General features: G+C 35.7%; 1 protein-coding gene across 3 annotated transcripts in view; it reads right to left on the reverse strand.

Annotated features, from left to right (window-relative positions):
- PTPRK (protein tyrosine phosphatase receptor type K) overlaps window positions 1-16,432 on the reverse strand; it is a 541,453-nt gene that overhangs the window by 106,156 nt on the left and 418,865 nt on the right. For all 3 annotated transcript variants that reach the window (XM_045805582.2, XM_045805583.2, XM_045805581.2), the window contains exons 8-11: window positions 13,021-13,323; window positions 7,843-7,952; window positions 6,561-6,762; window positions 2,467-2,572 (exon numbers count right to left, since the gene is read on the reverse strand). In XM_045805582.2, the coding sequence (XP_045661538.1) occupies window positions 2,467-2,572; window positions 6,561-6,762; window positions 7,843-7,952; window positions 13,021-13,323 (721 nt within the window). The remainder of the gene's footprint in view (window positions 1-2,466; window positions 2,573-6,560; window positions 6,763-7,842; window positions 7,953-13,020; window positions 13,324-16,432) is intronic.

The raw sequence follows: 16,432 nt of genomic DNA on the forward strand, positions 1-16,432 counted from the left end.
AAGGTTTCAGTTCCTGGCAGCAATATCAAAGGTAGGAATGTGGTCAGAGGAAAGAAGACACGACTACCTCCTGGAAGATTCAAAAAGCAAAGGAAGCAGAAGCAGGGCTCATCTGAGTCCAAACTGCCCAACAAGACCAATCTGGTCCAGCCACCTGGTCCCTACCTATGGCTCTTCCCAGATAGCTGGGCAAGTCATTGTAAAAAATAAAAAATAAAGATGGACAAGATGGGATTAGAATATTAGTTGAAAAGCAGATTTTTTTCCCCTCTTACTAAAAGTCTTTAAAAATAGTTAGTTGTTTACATATCATTTAATTATTTCTTCTTATAGTATTCCTGGTTGTAAATTAATTTTCGAGCACTAATCTCCTATGATGTAAAATTTGGAGTTCTCAGCCACTGGAATCAATTCCAGAGTAGGTGAAATGTTTTCCCAACAAATACAAAGAAGTACATTTTTGCGTCAGAGAAAGAGGTTATAGGATTATTAAGGATGATTTTTATATAACCACTAGTTCAGACTATATGAATTTTTGGAAATTAGAAATTTTGTAATAAGTAAATGTAAATGAAGCAAAAGAAAGGCTTTTGATTTCAAAACATGTTATTGATAACATACTCACTAATTCAACAAAGCTCCTCAACACCAATTGTAAGCAAAGAATTTACAAGGTATAGACTCCTTGATTGTCTGGGCACAGGCTATGTGCTCTGCTGTGATCATTTTGTCTTTGATCTACAAACAGAGTTTAGCACAGTGCCAGGCACATAATACACAGTCAGTTAACATCTGTGTCATAAAATGATTAAATGACTAAAGAGCTAGTGGAAGTTACATCACGTAGCACGAGGGTCAATAATAACTATACACTGTGTGTGCAACTTACATTAAGTAAAGCTGAATTCACTCAAATATCTAACTCTTACAAGATAAATGCAGGTACCTGGTAGCTCATTTAAACAGGAGTAGCAGAAGTGAACACCTAGAAAGTAAATTTCATCACAGGTAGGAACATGTGAATGACCCTGATTACTTGTCAATAGAGGAAGATGTTGAACGCAGGCATTTTCTCTTTCTCCTCTGGATCAGCAATCAGACTCACTCACAGATCACTGATGCATGAATAGCACTATATACGTACTTCCCATTTTCAAGGAGCCCGTGCTTCCTAAGTGTTTATTTTACAAGTGTATTCAGTGATCTCTCTTGTTCTCCAGCATGGCTTTCCCAAGATTTTTAGTGAGACAGAATAGAAAGGAGTTTTCTTTACGGACTCAGGTTCTTTTATTAATTTTTTTATTATCAATTTTTTTTTAAAGATTTTTTATTTATTTATGTGACAGAGAGACAGCCAGCGAGAGAGGGAACACAGCAGGGGGGGTGGGAGAGGAAGAAGCAGGCTCATAGCGGAGGAGCCTGATGTGGGACTCGATCCGGGAACGCCGGGATCACGCCCTGAGCCGAAGGCAGACGCTTTAACGACTGCGCTACCCAGGCGCCCCTATTATTAATTTTTTTTTAAATTTAAAAAAGCCTCCCTTTCCTATGATATAGGCCTGTTTGAATGGTTCATATATGCTCAGAAGGTAAAATGTATTTATTTCTTACACAGAACAAAGATTAATTTTATTTTCTTAATGAATGCGTAAACAACTTGAGTTGAATCAATTCTGAAATATCTGCACTGATTTCTGTGCCTTGATTTACTTCTCAAGGGAAGTATAAAAATAAAATCTACAAGCTTCACGTGGAAACTTGCTTACGTTTTGGACATTTATCTAATTACAAAAATGAAGAATTAAAATCATTGGAATAATTCAAATCAATTCTTGAAAACAACATGGCTCATAATCTGCAAGATGAGGGTAATATGGGAGATTTTAATATCGGATAGAAAAAGGAAATGGCAAATTGAATTTTAATATTTACTATGGAATTCCTGAGAAGCAACAATTTAGGAATTAAAAGGTCACATAAGCTGCATTCATTATAACTAATCTCCTTTTATTTCCTCAAAGCTTCCTATTTTTCAAGCACTCATATGAAATTATTCATAACAGATTTAATGCATTGGATAGGAGTTATTTTCCCCCTTCTATTTCTGATAAATACCCTCAAAGCTCATATCCCATAGATATCGACAGAGGAAGTGGAATGAAATGGAACTAGAGGAAAATAAAAATCAAAGAGCAAGGCTCTTAAATCAAAGAGTACAGAGAATGGTTCGGTTCATGAATATCTCAAAAACCCCCTTCAAATCTTACTCTTAAAAGTCTATCTGCAGGCTTTGTCCAAATGAAAAACAAACAAAACAAAAACAAAACAAAAATAAAACCTTTCTGACAGTCATCGTCAGATGAACATGTCTTAGAAATTAACCATTATATTGACTGTTAAGCAACTATGAGAAGACACCTCTCCTACTGCTATTTTTCCCTATTACTATTATTTCCCCCCTCTTACCTGATTGGTGCCCCTTTGGCCTGTGCTGGTCTCAACAGTACAGTTATTGTGGTGGCCGTTTCATTGAGAGAGGCATCGACTCCTTCGTAGTCAGGTAAAGTTGGAGCTGGTAAGTGATTAATGAAAAAAGAAAAAGGTTTCTGTCAACTAGCAGAATTATATCGCAGTTCAGGATGAATAAATGATCCGGAATGGGGGAAAACCAGTTTCAGATTCAATTTTCTAAAATGTACCTCCGTTTGTAGAATAACATATATTACTGAATGTTAACCCTGGGAACTTAAGCCAGCAGAAGATATGAAGCCACGATTTGTTGTTGAAATTTAAATTATCATCTGGCGACTTGGACACACATACCAAACATTTTGTGAAGGTGCTTTGGCTTTTGGTTTCCTGAGACCTTGAAACCAGCATTGATGGGATGGGAGGTGAACAGTGCTGACTCAGGGGAGTCCTGGTTATGGATGTGCACAAGGAGATGTGGAGGCAGAGAGGGCAGGAAGTGACCCAGAGGCTGCCTGGTGAGGTGGTGCTGTGTACGATATAAAGGTTGTGGAACGTGTTAGTTTCTGGTGTTAGTATCTGGACTGTAGCCACGATAGAAACATACTGAGGAAGTGTGGCGAATGGGAATGGGAACCGCAGTTGTTGTTGAGCATGAACTAGTGCATTAGTTGTCAGATTCTTGAAAAGTAGAAACTCGTAAGTTTTCAAAATATTTGATAATGGTTGGGGTGGGGGAGAGGGCTCCCTAATTTTGAACTCGGTGAAAAAATAACCTCAAATGGCTCTTGGATATTTTTATGTAGAAAGATATTTTAGGGAGGACATGACCAGTGAAACGTGTGCGTTATCAGAGAAACTGAGGACAAATGGCATCTAATATGAATTTCAAAGTATTTCATTCATTCATTGAATATTTCTTGAATATATACAACGTATCAAATTTTGTAAGTGCTATGAGTATAAAGACAAAACATGGTCTCTGACATTTATAGAATTAAAAGTAGAGATTCACATTTTATCAAGAGTGAGAATTTTTTCTTTTTAAAGATTTATTTATTTATTTATTTGAGAGAGCATGAGTGGGGGGAGGAGCAGAGGGAGAGGGAGAAGGAGAAGGAGACTCCACGCTGAGCAGGGAGCCCAAACCCAGGACTGAGATCACAACCCAAGCCAAAGGCAGACATCCAACTGACCGAGCCACCCAGGTGCCCCACGAGTCAGCATCTTCAACAACAACAACAAATCATAGCCAAATTTTAGGTGACTTAAAGAGGAGTCAGTTCATTTGCTAAAAGAGTGGTTCTCAAACTAGTGAGATCAGAAGCCCATGAAGGCTTCTTATAACCCAGATTGCTGCTCTTTTCTCCTTGAGTTTCTAATTCAATAGGTCCAGGGAGGAGCCTCATAATGTGCATTTCTAGAAAGTTTTCTGGTGATGATGACGCTGTGGGTCTGTGGACCACACTTGGGAGAACAACTAGTCTAAACCAAGGTTGGGAGATAGAAAAATGAAACAGAGACAACTTTAGGGTTTAGACAATGCTTGAGCTGAATGCTAAAAGGGCAGTAAAAACTCATCAGGACAAGTATCCAATAAAATGCAAGAGATGGGAAACAGAATGTTTGAAGATATCATCACGTGAAAGGAGACTTTGTGTTATGACAGCTACAAGCAGTGCTAGGCCTGGAACTTTGGGTTCACCGGTAGGAGTGGTGGGTGGAAGGAACTACAAAATTAAGGGGCACAAATGCTAATCATGCATGGATGTTTGGGCTTTATCCTACTAAATGCAATATGTTAGATTTTGAAAAAATTTAGGAAAGAAATATATGTCGTACAAAGATCGATAGAAAAATATATTGAAGCAAGGTAAGTCTGAAGGCAAAGACAGTGCTTGGAAAGATATTTCAATGATCTGTTTAAAATACGGTCCAGAGGGAAAGGAACAAACAATGACATCAGAAAGAGATAAATTATCTGAAGAGTTATTTAGGAAGTAGAATCAACAGATTAAATATGTACACTATTATATACGTGTGGATTATATATGTAATATATGTATTAAAACATACACACATACTAAGCCTCCATGCAACATGCCTCCAATAACTTGATTTCACTTTTATTTAAATTGTTTTCAAAATGCTGAGGGATATAATTTCTGCACTCAAAGGATAAATAACAATAAATTACCTTAAAATTTCAAGTGAGGCTGAGAACCCCGCTAACCAGAAATTTTATTAGCCTTGGCTTGATTACTACATGTTCTGAAGATACAGTGATTGCAATCAAGTTTTTGAAGTCCAAATCAAGTACCCATGTATATAGGTTGATTCAAGTAAAACTGCAGTTAAGTAATTCAAAGAAAATGTTAGATGGGTGTTCTGGTCTTTAATTATAAATTTTTTATTCAATAAAAAAATGCCATGTCTAAACAATAATAAAATATGGTTCTTGATAATGCCCATCTGTTCAATGTTCTCAGTTTTATAAGTTCATGTCATTCTGTAACTATCTCCACTGAAGGATCGTATTCAAATACAGCACTATGGCTCATTCTAGAGGGCAGGAAACATGTTTCACTGTACAATGATATCACCAGGTCATATTTTCTAGTGATTCAATAAATATTTAAATGGGTGATTTAGAATTGTTCCATTAGGAAGTGAACTGGCAATTTTAATACATTGTTATTTTCTAACATAATGGATGATATTTTAAAATTCTTTTTTGTTAGAATAAGATAAATCAAATAGCTCATATTGGAATAACTAATATTTTTCATGATATACATTTTTAGGGTTTTATATTCAAAACGTTTCCAAATAGAAATGTTACATCTATAATATATATTTACTTTAGTAATCTTAAATAACTAAGATAAAACATTACATAAGCTAGAGTAGAATTACGGCATATATGCTAATTACTGGCCAAATTTAATCAGGTTTAACTGATGACCAAATGAGAAATTATATCTGTAAATAACCTAGTCAATTACAAACTGAAATTGTGAGCATAAAATAATGTGAAATTTAACTGTATTTGTTTATCAACTTAAGTTCTCCTGTACTTTACCATTCTGAAACTTAGATAAATTTACATGAGATTTCTAAGAGAAAGAATTACTCATATTTGCTTAAAGATATCAGAATGTCAGGGAAAATGGAAAAGAGAGACAAGGTCTGTGGCACTATAACAGTGGATCAAAGATCTACTATCATTCTTTTGATAAAATCCACTTACAGTAGATATGTGATACCATAATAATTACCAACTCCTCAAAGGTATAATCAGTCTGTTAGCATTCGTAATGAATTTTAAATATTTCTTTTTTTCTTTTTTAAAGATTTTATTTATTTATGTGACAGAGAGACAGCCAGTGAGAGAGGGAACACAGCAGGCGAGTGAGAGAGGAAGAAGCAGGCTCCTAGCAGAGGAGCCTGGTGTGGGACTCGACCCCAGAACGCCGGGATCACGCCCTGAGCCGAAGGCAGACACTTTAACGACTGCACTACCCAGGCGCCCCCTTAAATATTTCTAATTAAGAGAAAATGACATTTTTAAAAGGGACCACTGTCAATTAAAAGTGACTGAGATGTTTTTGGGTTTGGACATATAACCAGTTATAATCTGTATTCACATAATTCTTTGTTTCAAATTTTTATTTAAATTCTAGCTAGTGACCATATAGTGTAATATTGGTTTCAGGAGTAGTATATTCTTTTTTTTTTTTTTTTTTAACGATTTTATTTATTTATTTGACAGGGAGACAGCCAGCGAGAGAGGGAACACAAGCAGGGGGAGTGGGAGAGGAAGAAGCAGGCTTTCCAGAAGAGGAGCCTGATGTGGGGCTCGATCCCAGGACCCTGGGATCACGCCCTGAGCCAAAGGCAGATGCTCAACAACTGAGCCACCCAGGCGCCCCAGGAGTAGTATTCACATCATTCTTTGATGAACCTTCGATCAGGAATAGCTAGCTATATTAAAGGTTTAATAAGTGAGATGACTACCCTGAGTGCATATATGATTCTCTAGGACATGTTATTACAAACCAATCTTGTTTGCACTTTATTCCTTTGCGTACCGGAGATATTGGTGGTCACATTGATGGCTGTGGCTGGCCCAAAGCCTTTGACTGTGCTGGCTCTTATGAAAAACTGGTAGGTGGTTCCAGGATGCAGATGCATAAAGACATGGTGGGTGCTGTTCCATAAGTTCGATACAGTCTGGGGAGGTCCAGCCACTGGAACCGCAGGGTCAAATGATCTTATGCTGCTGTAGCTGACCTGTTTTAAGAAATATATTTGCTATTACATATGCAATATAAGTCATGATATAATCTAAATAAACCTCTTTTAAATAAGGTAGTATTCGAGGGTATCTCTGTAGCGTGAATCACACTTTTCTTAAACTTCTTTTCCTTCTCATTTGGATATGGTTATTTTGCAGTCATTCTATATCTAACGTCTGTCTGTCTATCCATCCAGCCAGCCAGCCAGCCATAGATATACCTAGAGGTAAAATATCTGACTGGACCAACATGCATTTATTTTCTTTCATCAAAAGATGAATTAATTTACTTAAATATGGTTACACATACATACACAATCTTATGGTTATGTATTTTAATGTATATGAAAACAGAAAGTGTTCAACAAATGTTTGTTGTAAGTAACATCATCCCATACTCTGTCCGAGTTACATAACAGATTTCATGTAAAAAGCACTCAAGTGTGCTAATACAGTCACAGTTTATAAGGCTGCTCTAGTGATTCCCATTCCCATCATGCACTCTGTAGCCACTAGAAATTTAAACATTTTATGTTCTAATCAACACTGGCTATGCAGGAACAGAACTACACATTTGTGCAATTATAATGACCTTTTCTTCTTTTAGCTTCTCCTCTTTAAAAATATGATAATGATTTATAATCAAAATTGAGATGAAGCTCTGGAATAGTCAAGTTTATAATATATTTTGCTGTTTTGGTAGTAATCCTTTATTCTGACACAACTGACATTCAGTGACCTCCCCTAATTGCAACAGAAAATATGAGTATCTTAATTCTATAAAAATTCATTCTTTACAACCATCAGTAAGTCTGTTTGAAAAGGCCCATCCTGCTTTTCTAAAACAACAACAAAAACATACATTTACTTTAAGAATTAGAAAATTCTAAGTGCCATCCAATATTTGTTTTGAAACTCAATTCTGGGATCAAGGAATTTGTAAACTAAAACAGAGGAGTCCTAAAAATGATTTTGATCCCCTAACCCTCACTTACTCATTTTTCATTATTTCTCTCTTTTTCCTTTTACGCTCCCTTCAACCCACATTTCAATTAACTTCCTTATTCTCCCAATACCTCATACTGAGTGATGATTCCATTTGGATCCAAAGGTTCTTTCCAGTTCAAGAAGATCTTATTTTCAAAGGATGTTCCTTGAAGAGAATTGACTGGTACAGGGCCAGGCACTACAAATAAATACATTTTTGGTTATAAAGATCCTTGCATCAGAAACAGAAAAAGTAAATACTATAATATATAAGCCAAATTAAAAATTTTAAAAATGTGTCCTTAAAAAGAAAGTAAGCTATGTGACCAACTTTCTGATTTTAACAAATGGAAATTTAAAGTAATCTATAAGCTTCTAATGCAGAAAATGTACAACTCCAAAGTTATTTTTATTCAAAAGAATATTCTATCACATTAGAGAGTTGAATAAATTGTATAGTCTAGTTTTCTCTTTTGTATACCTCTAATAACATGAAGATCTCATTTGTAATTTGTTTCAAGAACAGAGTTATATTTCCACGAAAGATATTCTGAAGATTATGATAAGCTCCTAAAGTGTCTCCATAAACAAATTTCATTAAATAATGAATTATAATAATAATTAACACTCCTTGGACTTAAAAGCCAAATCACTGAATACTGAATTGAAATGCCCATTAACAGTCAATCTGAGTCTTACTGCTATCCTTATTAAATTTCTGTAACTTAAAAAAGACAGCACTGATTATTACAATTCAAAAAAAAAAAGCAACCTTTAAAATAGGTTGAAATATCATTGTTTCAGTCTTTTAAGTGATACTCCCTTTTGCAAAGCTAAGCATCAAACCATTTTATAACATCAGACTTGTTCGGAATTCAACAATCATCATAACCAGTTCTGAAGTGTCCCCAGGTATGACAAGAGTTGAGAAACCTTCATACCAGTCTTTATTTGCAAATGTCATATAACTGACAATACCCAGTGGCAGCAATGAACAATGTGTCAGTTTCTACTGACAAAATATAAAACATCAGAGACTTTTGCTCTTTGCTTTTATATATTTTATCTAAATACATAGTTGCTATTTATTCACACAAATATCCAGTTTCTTGTTCTGATAATGTTTAAATATATACCCTATCCATCCTACTTTGCTTAAAAAAATGTGTTTTCTTTTGAAATACTGACCCAATATTGGGCAAGTATGGTTTTTAATTAATATTTTTCCTTAATCTAACGTTTCAGCGAACTTCACACATGGCATTATCTAGAAATGTAGTTGCAGAGTATACAGCAATTTTGTGAGGACTGAAGTAAATTAAAAATCACTGGATCAAAGGAAATGCACTGCATCGTAGCTAGCAGCATCAAGACATTCTGAACGATACGTCAAAATAGGAAGATTTATTTCAGACCACAAGGAGACGATGAATGATGTTATGACCTCTGGGACAGCCAATATAATTTGGCACATTAATAATAAATTCATAAAGAAAAAAACCATAAAGGAAAGAAATCCATATACAGAAAAGATGCCAGCACTAAACTTCAGGAGATATGTACATGCATCTGTCAGCTGAGGGTGTAGGGAGAACTTAACCAAAGGCATCCACTTGCCTGCATGTCCCAGGTCCCCTGTATTGGCACAGACCACAGTTGATCAAGGCAGAGAGGCCATCACGGCCCCTATGTGTACTCTGGGGCACTTACGGAAGCTGCCATGGGTGTTAGTTTGTTAACTAACAAGGGTGATAGGTGTTATGCCATTTGAGTGGAGTGAAAATAAGCTTATGATTGTAATTAAGGAAAAGTATTTCTTCACCTTTCCATAACTTCCACAGATGGTGGCTGCTGAAGGAAGGAGGAGGCAAGACCCCAATTAGTGAGAAATGTTTATTTGATGGTATTATAATTACTACCTGTGTTCACTAACCACAATTTGGCCAACTAATATATAAAATGGTGTAGATGTATTTTGTTTACAAATAAAGATACTTAAAAATGTTTGCATAATTCTGCACTGGAAGAGGAGTAGAATTAAAGAGCATTCTTCCTAGAATTTGTGTTTTTCTGCTCTTCTTCTTCTTCTTTTTTTTAAAATGGGCTCTACACCCAGCATGGAGCCCATGGGGCCTGAACTCATGACCCTGACATCAAGATCCTGAGATTAAGACCTGAGCTGAGATCAAGAGTCGGATGCTTAACCGGCTGAACCACCCAGGCGCCCCTCTCTGCTCTTCTTACACATATTCTACTTTGTCAATAAAATCCACTTAAAGTACTTACAGGTCATATTTGCAAGAGGGAAAAGTCTGTGGAAAAATTATGGCCAAGATAGTACCATGCTACTGCTCTTGCACCCGGACTAGTAGAGCAGACAAGAGAAAGAACTACACTTAGGTGAACTACAAAACACACACATAAACAGGTGGGGTGGGGAGTGGGCACAGTAAATTATATTTAATAACTCTACACCTCTGAAGGAAGGCAACGTCAATGCAGAATGTCTATATGTACTTTGATTTGTGTAAATAGAACATGAAGTTACTAAGACCATCATCATGGCCGTCTTCATATTGCAGGGAATGTCACTTCACATTTCCACATCAACAACTTTTAATGGAGACAGAATGCTGACTTTCATTCCCCTGCTTGTGATTTATTTGAAAGCAGTTTCAGCTATTTTTTTTTCTTTTTTGCGTATAAGAAAGTCCTTTAAAATATAACTCTCAAAATGGAAGAGAGAGGAAAAATGAAATGTGGGTGGGGCAAGATTATATTAAATAAGCACTACAAACTTTAAAATATAATAAATGTACATTTAAAAATAGCTCTGTATTAGCAAAAAATGTCCCCAAACCAGGGTTTTCTGCTGAGCTAACTTCATAATATTGATTTTTGTAAATGCTAGGATAAAAAATGAAAACAAAATCTCATACAAAAATTCTATCCATGCATTAAAAAAATGTATGCAATAAATTAAATATAAATTCTACCTTAGGGTTCTGGTGGGAAATCATTTTAGCTTTGCTCTCATGATTTATGGATGTCCCTAGAATTCTTTTCATGAAATTATATTCTTTTATTAGATGGTTGATAATTTATTCTTTTCCTATGTATATAGGGCAGCAATAATTTAGTAAGACTGACTTAATTAGATCATCATAACCCATTGATCTTTACAACAATAAATTATGATTTAGATATTCTGTCCCCCCCTCTGGAACATTGAGTCATATCAAGCATTCTATGTAGAAACTGGAGCTCATGTGAGCAGATCTGAAGACTGAGTTACTTGAAAATACTTTATACAAAGTATATAAAACAGAGGAGAAGAAAAAAAGTTGTCACAGTAGAAAGAATTACTTTGTGACCATGCTATGAAATAGTAACATGCAACTCAATATCATTACAGCTAGTAAAAAAGTTCTTCAAAACATACCTTAAAATAAAACTAGAATAAGAAACAATATTGAAATTATATACTATATATTTAATTTCATCTTATGTTTATAAAACTGTTTCTATATGAAATAGCACAGTCATGAAGTTGATGAATTTAGGACATAATTTAAGATTCCACAGCAATTCACTTCCTATTAATCTAGTTGTATGTACACCCAAAAATACATTTAAAAATTTAATGAAATATGAAAAAGTTATATGAGCCTGACTACATTCTTTGGCTTATGGGAAAGAAAGGCAAGCTAAAAGCCATACCAAAATATACCACCAAAATGAATTATATTATTAGAGAGTGATTGGCAGAAAAAACACAAGTGTAACCAAGTCTAAAATGACTAAGAAATCAAGTTTTTAAAATTTTAAGGGTAGGCAATAAAGTGTGTAAATACATTATTACTAAAACCATGGCTTACAAATGTCTAGTGTAATACAGACATTTTAGTATTTATCCTACTTTATGAAATGAGATAGAGATTTTTCAAAGCTTTCGAATCTGCTTAGACTTTCCATTTCTATCATCCATCCATAACACAACTATGCTAATTATTCTTTCTTATATAATCATATGTTGGGGTGTGTTTTGTATGTGTGGGGGGGTTATGAGTGTGTGCTTATGTATCAGAGCAACTTTTGTTATCTGAAATATTATTAAGGCTTAGATCAGGTGCAAATTCAAACATGATAGTTGAGGTAGTCATGTTCGGTTACCTTAAACATGACAAAATACATTTATCGTAAGTAAGTCTTAGGTTTATTCTTTGAAAATTTTAGGAATATGAAAATAACTCTATGCATAGTTTTAGGACAATATTGTTTTCTTCAAAATCTGAGCTAAATGAGGTTGAAAAGCTCTCACTTCCCTTTATGACTGAAAATAATAGAGCAAATCTGGGTCATTTCTACTTTTCAGAGTGAGAAGGCTTGAAGTGATACGGAGAAACTTCTAGAAACTGTGGTATACTGACCTATCTTAAGGCACTCTCATACTTGATAGTCATCAAAATATACATCTGGGCCTAAAGTTCAGAACTTGAGGGAAATTGGAAACAGTTGGGTATGAAATATATCCTGTTTTCTGAAGTCCAAACAAAAATGTGGCCCTACTGACAGGCTATTCATGGAGAAATTTAGAAGCAGATGGAACCTGAGAGATCATCTTATTTAAACTTTTCATATAGGGATGAGAAATGGAAATCTAGAGAAGTAAACAGATTGGGTAAGGTGATAGAGTTATTAGTGCCAGGACTGAAAACTCAGGATTCCTGACTCCCAGTTCAGCTTTGCCTCCACTCACTAAATAAGCCATAAGATATGAACTTCAACCTTCTTTTATATTTAAACTTACACGAAACCATCTAAAAATGAGTGGAACAGGCAAATGGTGCTGTTTTCAAATGTTAAGGAAAATGAAAGCTGCTAATATTGGTTTGTAAAACGTAAAAAACTAAATGTTAACCAAGTGCATTTCACCAATAGGTAAATGATGTAATGCCATGAATAGTGAAAATTATTTTTGCACATTTAAGAGGAAAAACTTTATTTAAACTTTGGTGTAGCAGTGACTTCTCTAACATATAAAAACAGAAAACAGGAGAGGGACATTTCATCTAGTATTTGATGCTACGCTGAAGAATGTTAAGGTCTTTAGTTAAAGGCAAACTCTTTCCAAAGTTAATCTCGTTAAGAGTATTTAGCAGATTTCTGAACCCGATTCAATTTTGGCGACTCTAGAGAAAACTGGAAGCAATGACATAATCCTGTTATATAATCCCCCTTTTTAAAATAACGAAGTATGAACATACCGTCTTCATCCGTCTGAATAATCGTCTCTTCACTCTCCTTCCTGCCTTCTGGATTGGTTAGGATCATCTTGAGGCTGACGTTTGTATAGGGTGGCAGATGGCTCACAACATGCTGAGGGGCTTTGGGGTCCATGTCCAAACAGTCTGCCTTGCTCTCGTTGTGACCGCGGAAGTAATGGTAGCAGATAGTGACATTAAAAGTGTGGCAACGAGTAATGTTATAACCCAAGGATTCCCAGTCCACAGCAATGCGTCTTGCCTGTATCTCAGCAATCTTTAACGTCTTTGGGGTTCGCATAGGTTCTGAAACATAAATCAAAGATGCAGATGGCTGTCAACCTTACAATGAATAATCTTGGTAAAATCAAGCACTGAGCATGACACAGCATGTGTAAACCTAGGGAAATGTGGAAGTCATCTTTTATTCTCCTTTTCTTTATGTACTCATGATCTTAATTCCTGAAGGTTTCTATCAGGGGCTGGGATTTACCAATGCGAAAAGAAATGGAAAATGTTAACAATCCACAGTACTCAGGAACATGGCGGAAAGACAAAAGCCTGAAAATGTGGCCATAATGCCTTTATAGTTGCTGTTGTTACTGCCCAATTTCCCATCTCTCTTTTTCTCTTGTCGTTACTGAGCAAGTGAATTAGCTAATATATCATAATGGATAAGAGTCAACACGTTCTGCTCTATGATTTGTCATGTCACCAGCTATGGTGTATACTAATTAGTCTAATTGTAATACTAAACTACCATTTACCAAAAAGTGACGCAGATATTAATTAACATTTATTATTTCAGTAATGATGTTGTTCATCAAAGCAGAAAAGTATCTGAGAAAAATTGCAGGAACACATGTGGATAGTCACAGTGTCATCGATCCTTCTTGATCTCTTTCCATCTTTTTCTAGGAAACACTCAGGTCTGACAGTCCATTCACTGTCACCCAAACCAAATTGGGAGGTGAATTTCCATTCAACTGGAAAATGCTGGCAGAACTAAACACTCTGAAGACTGGAGTCCATCCATCACCGCTTCCCAAGTGTATTCTTTCCTCATGCAAGACTAACTTTAACCGTCTAACTTAATCAAAATAATTACTCTATGAAAGTCATGGCCATGGCAAAGTCTACACAGTAAACAAACCAAAACACAGCTAAGCTTTCACACGTTGATTGGGCAAAGAAATTAAAATCAAGGCCAAGGTCAAAGCCATGTTGGTACCTCCCTTAACTCACAAAGAATAGTCAATGCTCTTGCTAAATAGGAGTCAGTAGACAAAAAAGAAGGAAAATAAATAATACAAAAAGCCCAATTTGAGTGTTTTATAAATTTTCACTTTTGAGATTAAAATCTCAGTTCTGTAAAAATAATCAGCACAGTACACAGATGGCAAGCCCAAATTGGGATTCCAGTTCAATGTATTATGTGTGCCATCTGAAATACACTCTGGTGGCCATTTAAAACCTCAAAACTACAAAAATACATACATATACATGCAAATTAATCCGTGGTAGAATCCAATGCTTAGATTTTTTTTAAATGCTGTGTGCCAGTCTTCTGATTACTCACAGTATCCAGTCTCCTTATTTTATCACTTTTGTTTTACGTGTTTTACATTAAGCATTGTAAGTAGGTTGGAAGAAAGACGTGGCTTTCTAATCATTAAAAAAACCCATAAAACTCTTTATTATGTCTAGTTCTGGGCTCACATGTCCCCACCAGGCACAGGAGTGAGGTGATGACACTTAGAGTTCAGTCTACAGCTCAGTGCAAACACATTTTTTGGCATTCCTGACCACCGAGATGACCGGGCAGTTGTAGGTACCACCATCCCCAAATTCCCAGATAAATTGTGATTTCACTGCCTAATGGTAGCAACCTGATAGAATTTAGAGGTCATATTCAGGTTAGGCCACACTTTGTGACAAAAGTATCTAGAATAAGAAAGTAAGATTTCTCCCTAAAATACTTGGAGTATATGAATGAAAATCTCCCATAAAATAATGAGCACAAACACCAACAAGTATTTATTCCTCTGGCTTTTTTTTTTTTTTTTTTTTTAGATCTAGTATTTATATACTCGAGAAACCTCTTATTTTGAATCTGAAATTCCCCCCTTTATAAATTTCTCTATTTCCAAGTGCTCACTCTCTTTCATTCATCTTTTCATTTTACCCTACTATTCAATTTGCACTCACCCTGCATTCTAATGCAATTTTAAAAGCATAACAAAAGCATAAAAAATTGAAGAAGACACAAATAAATGGATATTCTATGTTCATGAATTGGAAGAATCAATATTGTTAAAATATCTGTACTACCCAAAGCAATCTACAGATTCAGTGTGATACTATCAAAATTCCAATGGCGGGATGCCTGGGTGGCTCAGTTGGTTAAATGTCTGACTCTTGGGGCGCTTGGGTGGCGCAGTCGTTAAGCATCTGCCTTCGGCTCAGGGCGTGACCCCGGCGATCTGGAATCGAGCCCCACATCAGGCTTCTCCACTAGGAGCCTGCTTCTTCCTCTCCCACTCCCCCTGCTTGTATTCCCTATCTTGCTGACTGCCTCTCTCTGTCAAATAAATAAATAAATAAAATCTTCAAAAAAAAATGTCTGACTCTTGGTTTCAGCTCAGGTCATGATCTCAGGGTCATGAGATCATTCCCTCATCTGCCTGAGATTTGTCCCCCCCCACTTTGTCCCTCCCCATCTCTCTCTCTCTCTCTCTCTCTCATGCTCTCTCTTTCTCTCTAAAATAAATAAATAAAATCTTCTTAAAAATTTCAGTGGCATTTTTGAAAGAAATAGAACAAAACAATCCTAATATTTGTATGGAACCATTAAAGACCCTGGAAAGTCAAAGCAATCTTCAGAATGAAGAACAAGGCTACAGGTATCATGCTCCCTGATTTCAAATTACATTACAAAGCTACAGTAATTAGAAGAGTATTGTATTGACACCAAAACAGACACATAGATCAGTGGAACAGAATAGAGAGAATTATTTATAGCAAAGGAGCCAAGAATATACAATGGGGAGAGAACAGTCTCTTTAATAAAAGGTGTTGGGAAAGCTGGACAGCCACACAAAAAGAATGAAACTAGACCACTATTTTGCACCATTTACAAAAATTAACTCAAAATAGATTAGACTTCAAAGTAAGACCTGAAACCATAAAACTCCTAGAAAAAAACACAGGCAATAAACCCCCTGACACAGATTTTCTGAATCTGACACAAAAAAGTGAAAGCAAGAAAAGCAAAAACAGATAAGTAGGACTGCATCATTCTAAACAAAACGCTTCTACACAGCAAAGGAAATGATCAACAAGATGAAAAGGCAACCTACTCAATGGGAGAAAATATTGACACCTCTGATAAGGGGCTAATAATCAAAATACATAA

The sequence above is a fragment of the Ursus americanus genome, chromosome 11, assembly GCF_024610735.1.
Source record: "Ursus americanus isolate L20-20 chromosome 11, mUrsAme1.1.p, whole genome shotgun sequence".
NCBI lineage: Eukaryota > Metazoa > Chordata > Mammalia > Carnivora > Ursidae > Ursus > Ursus americanus.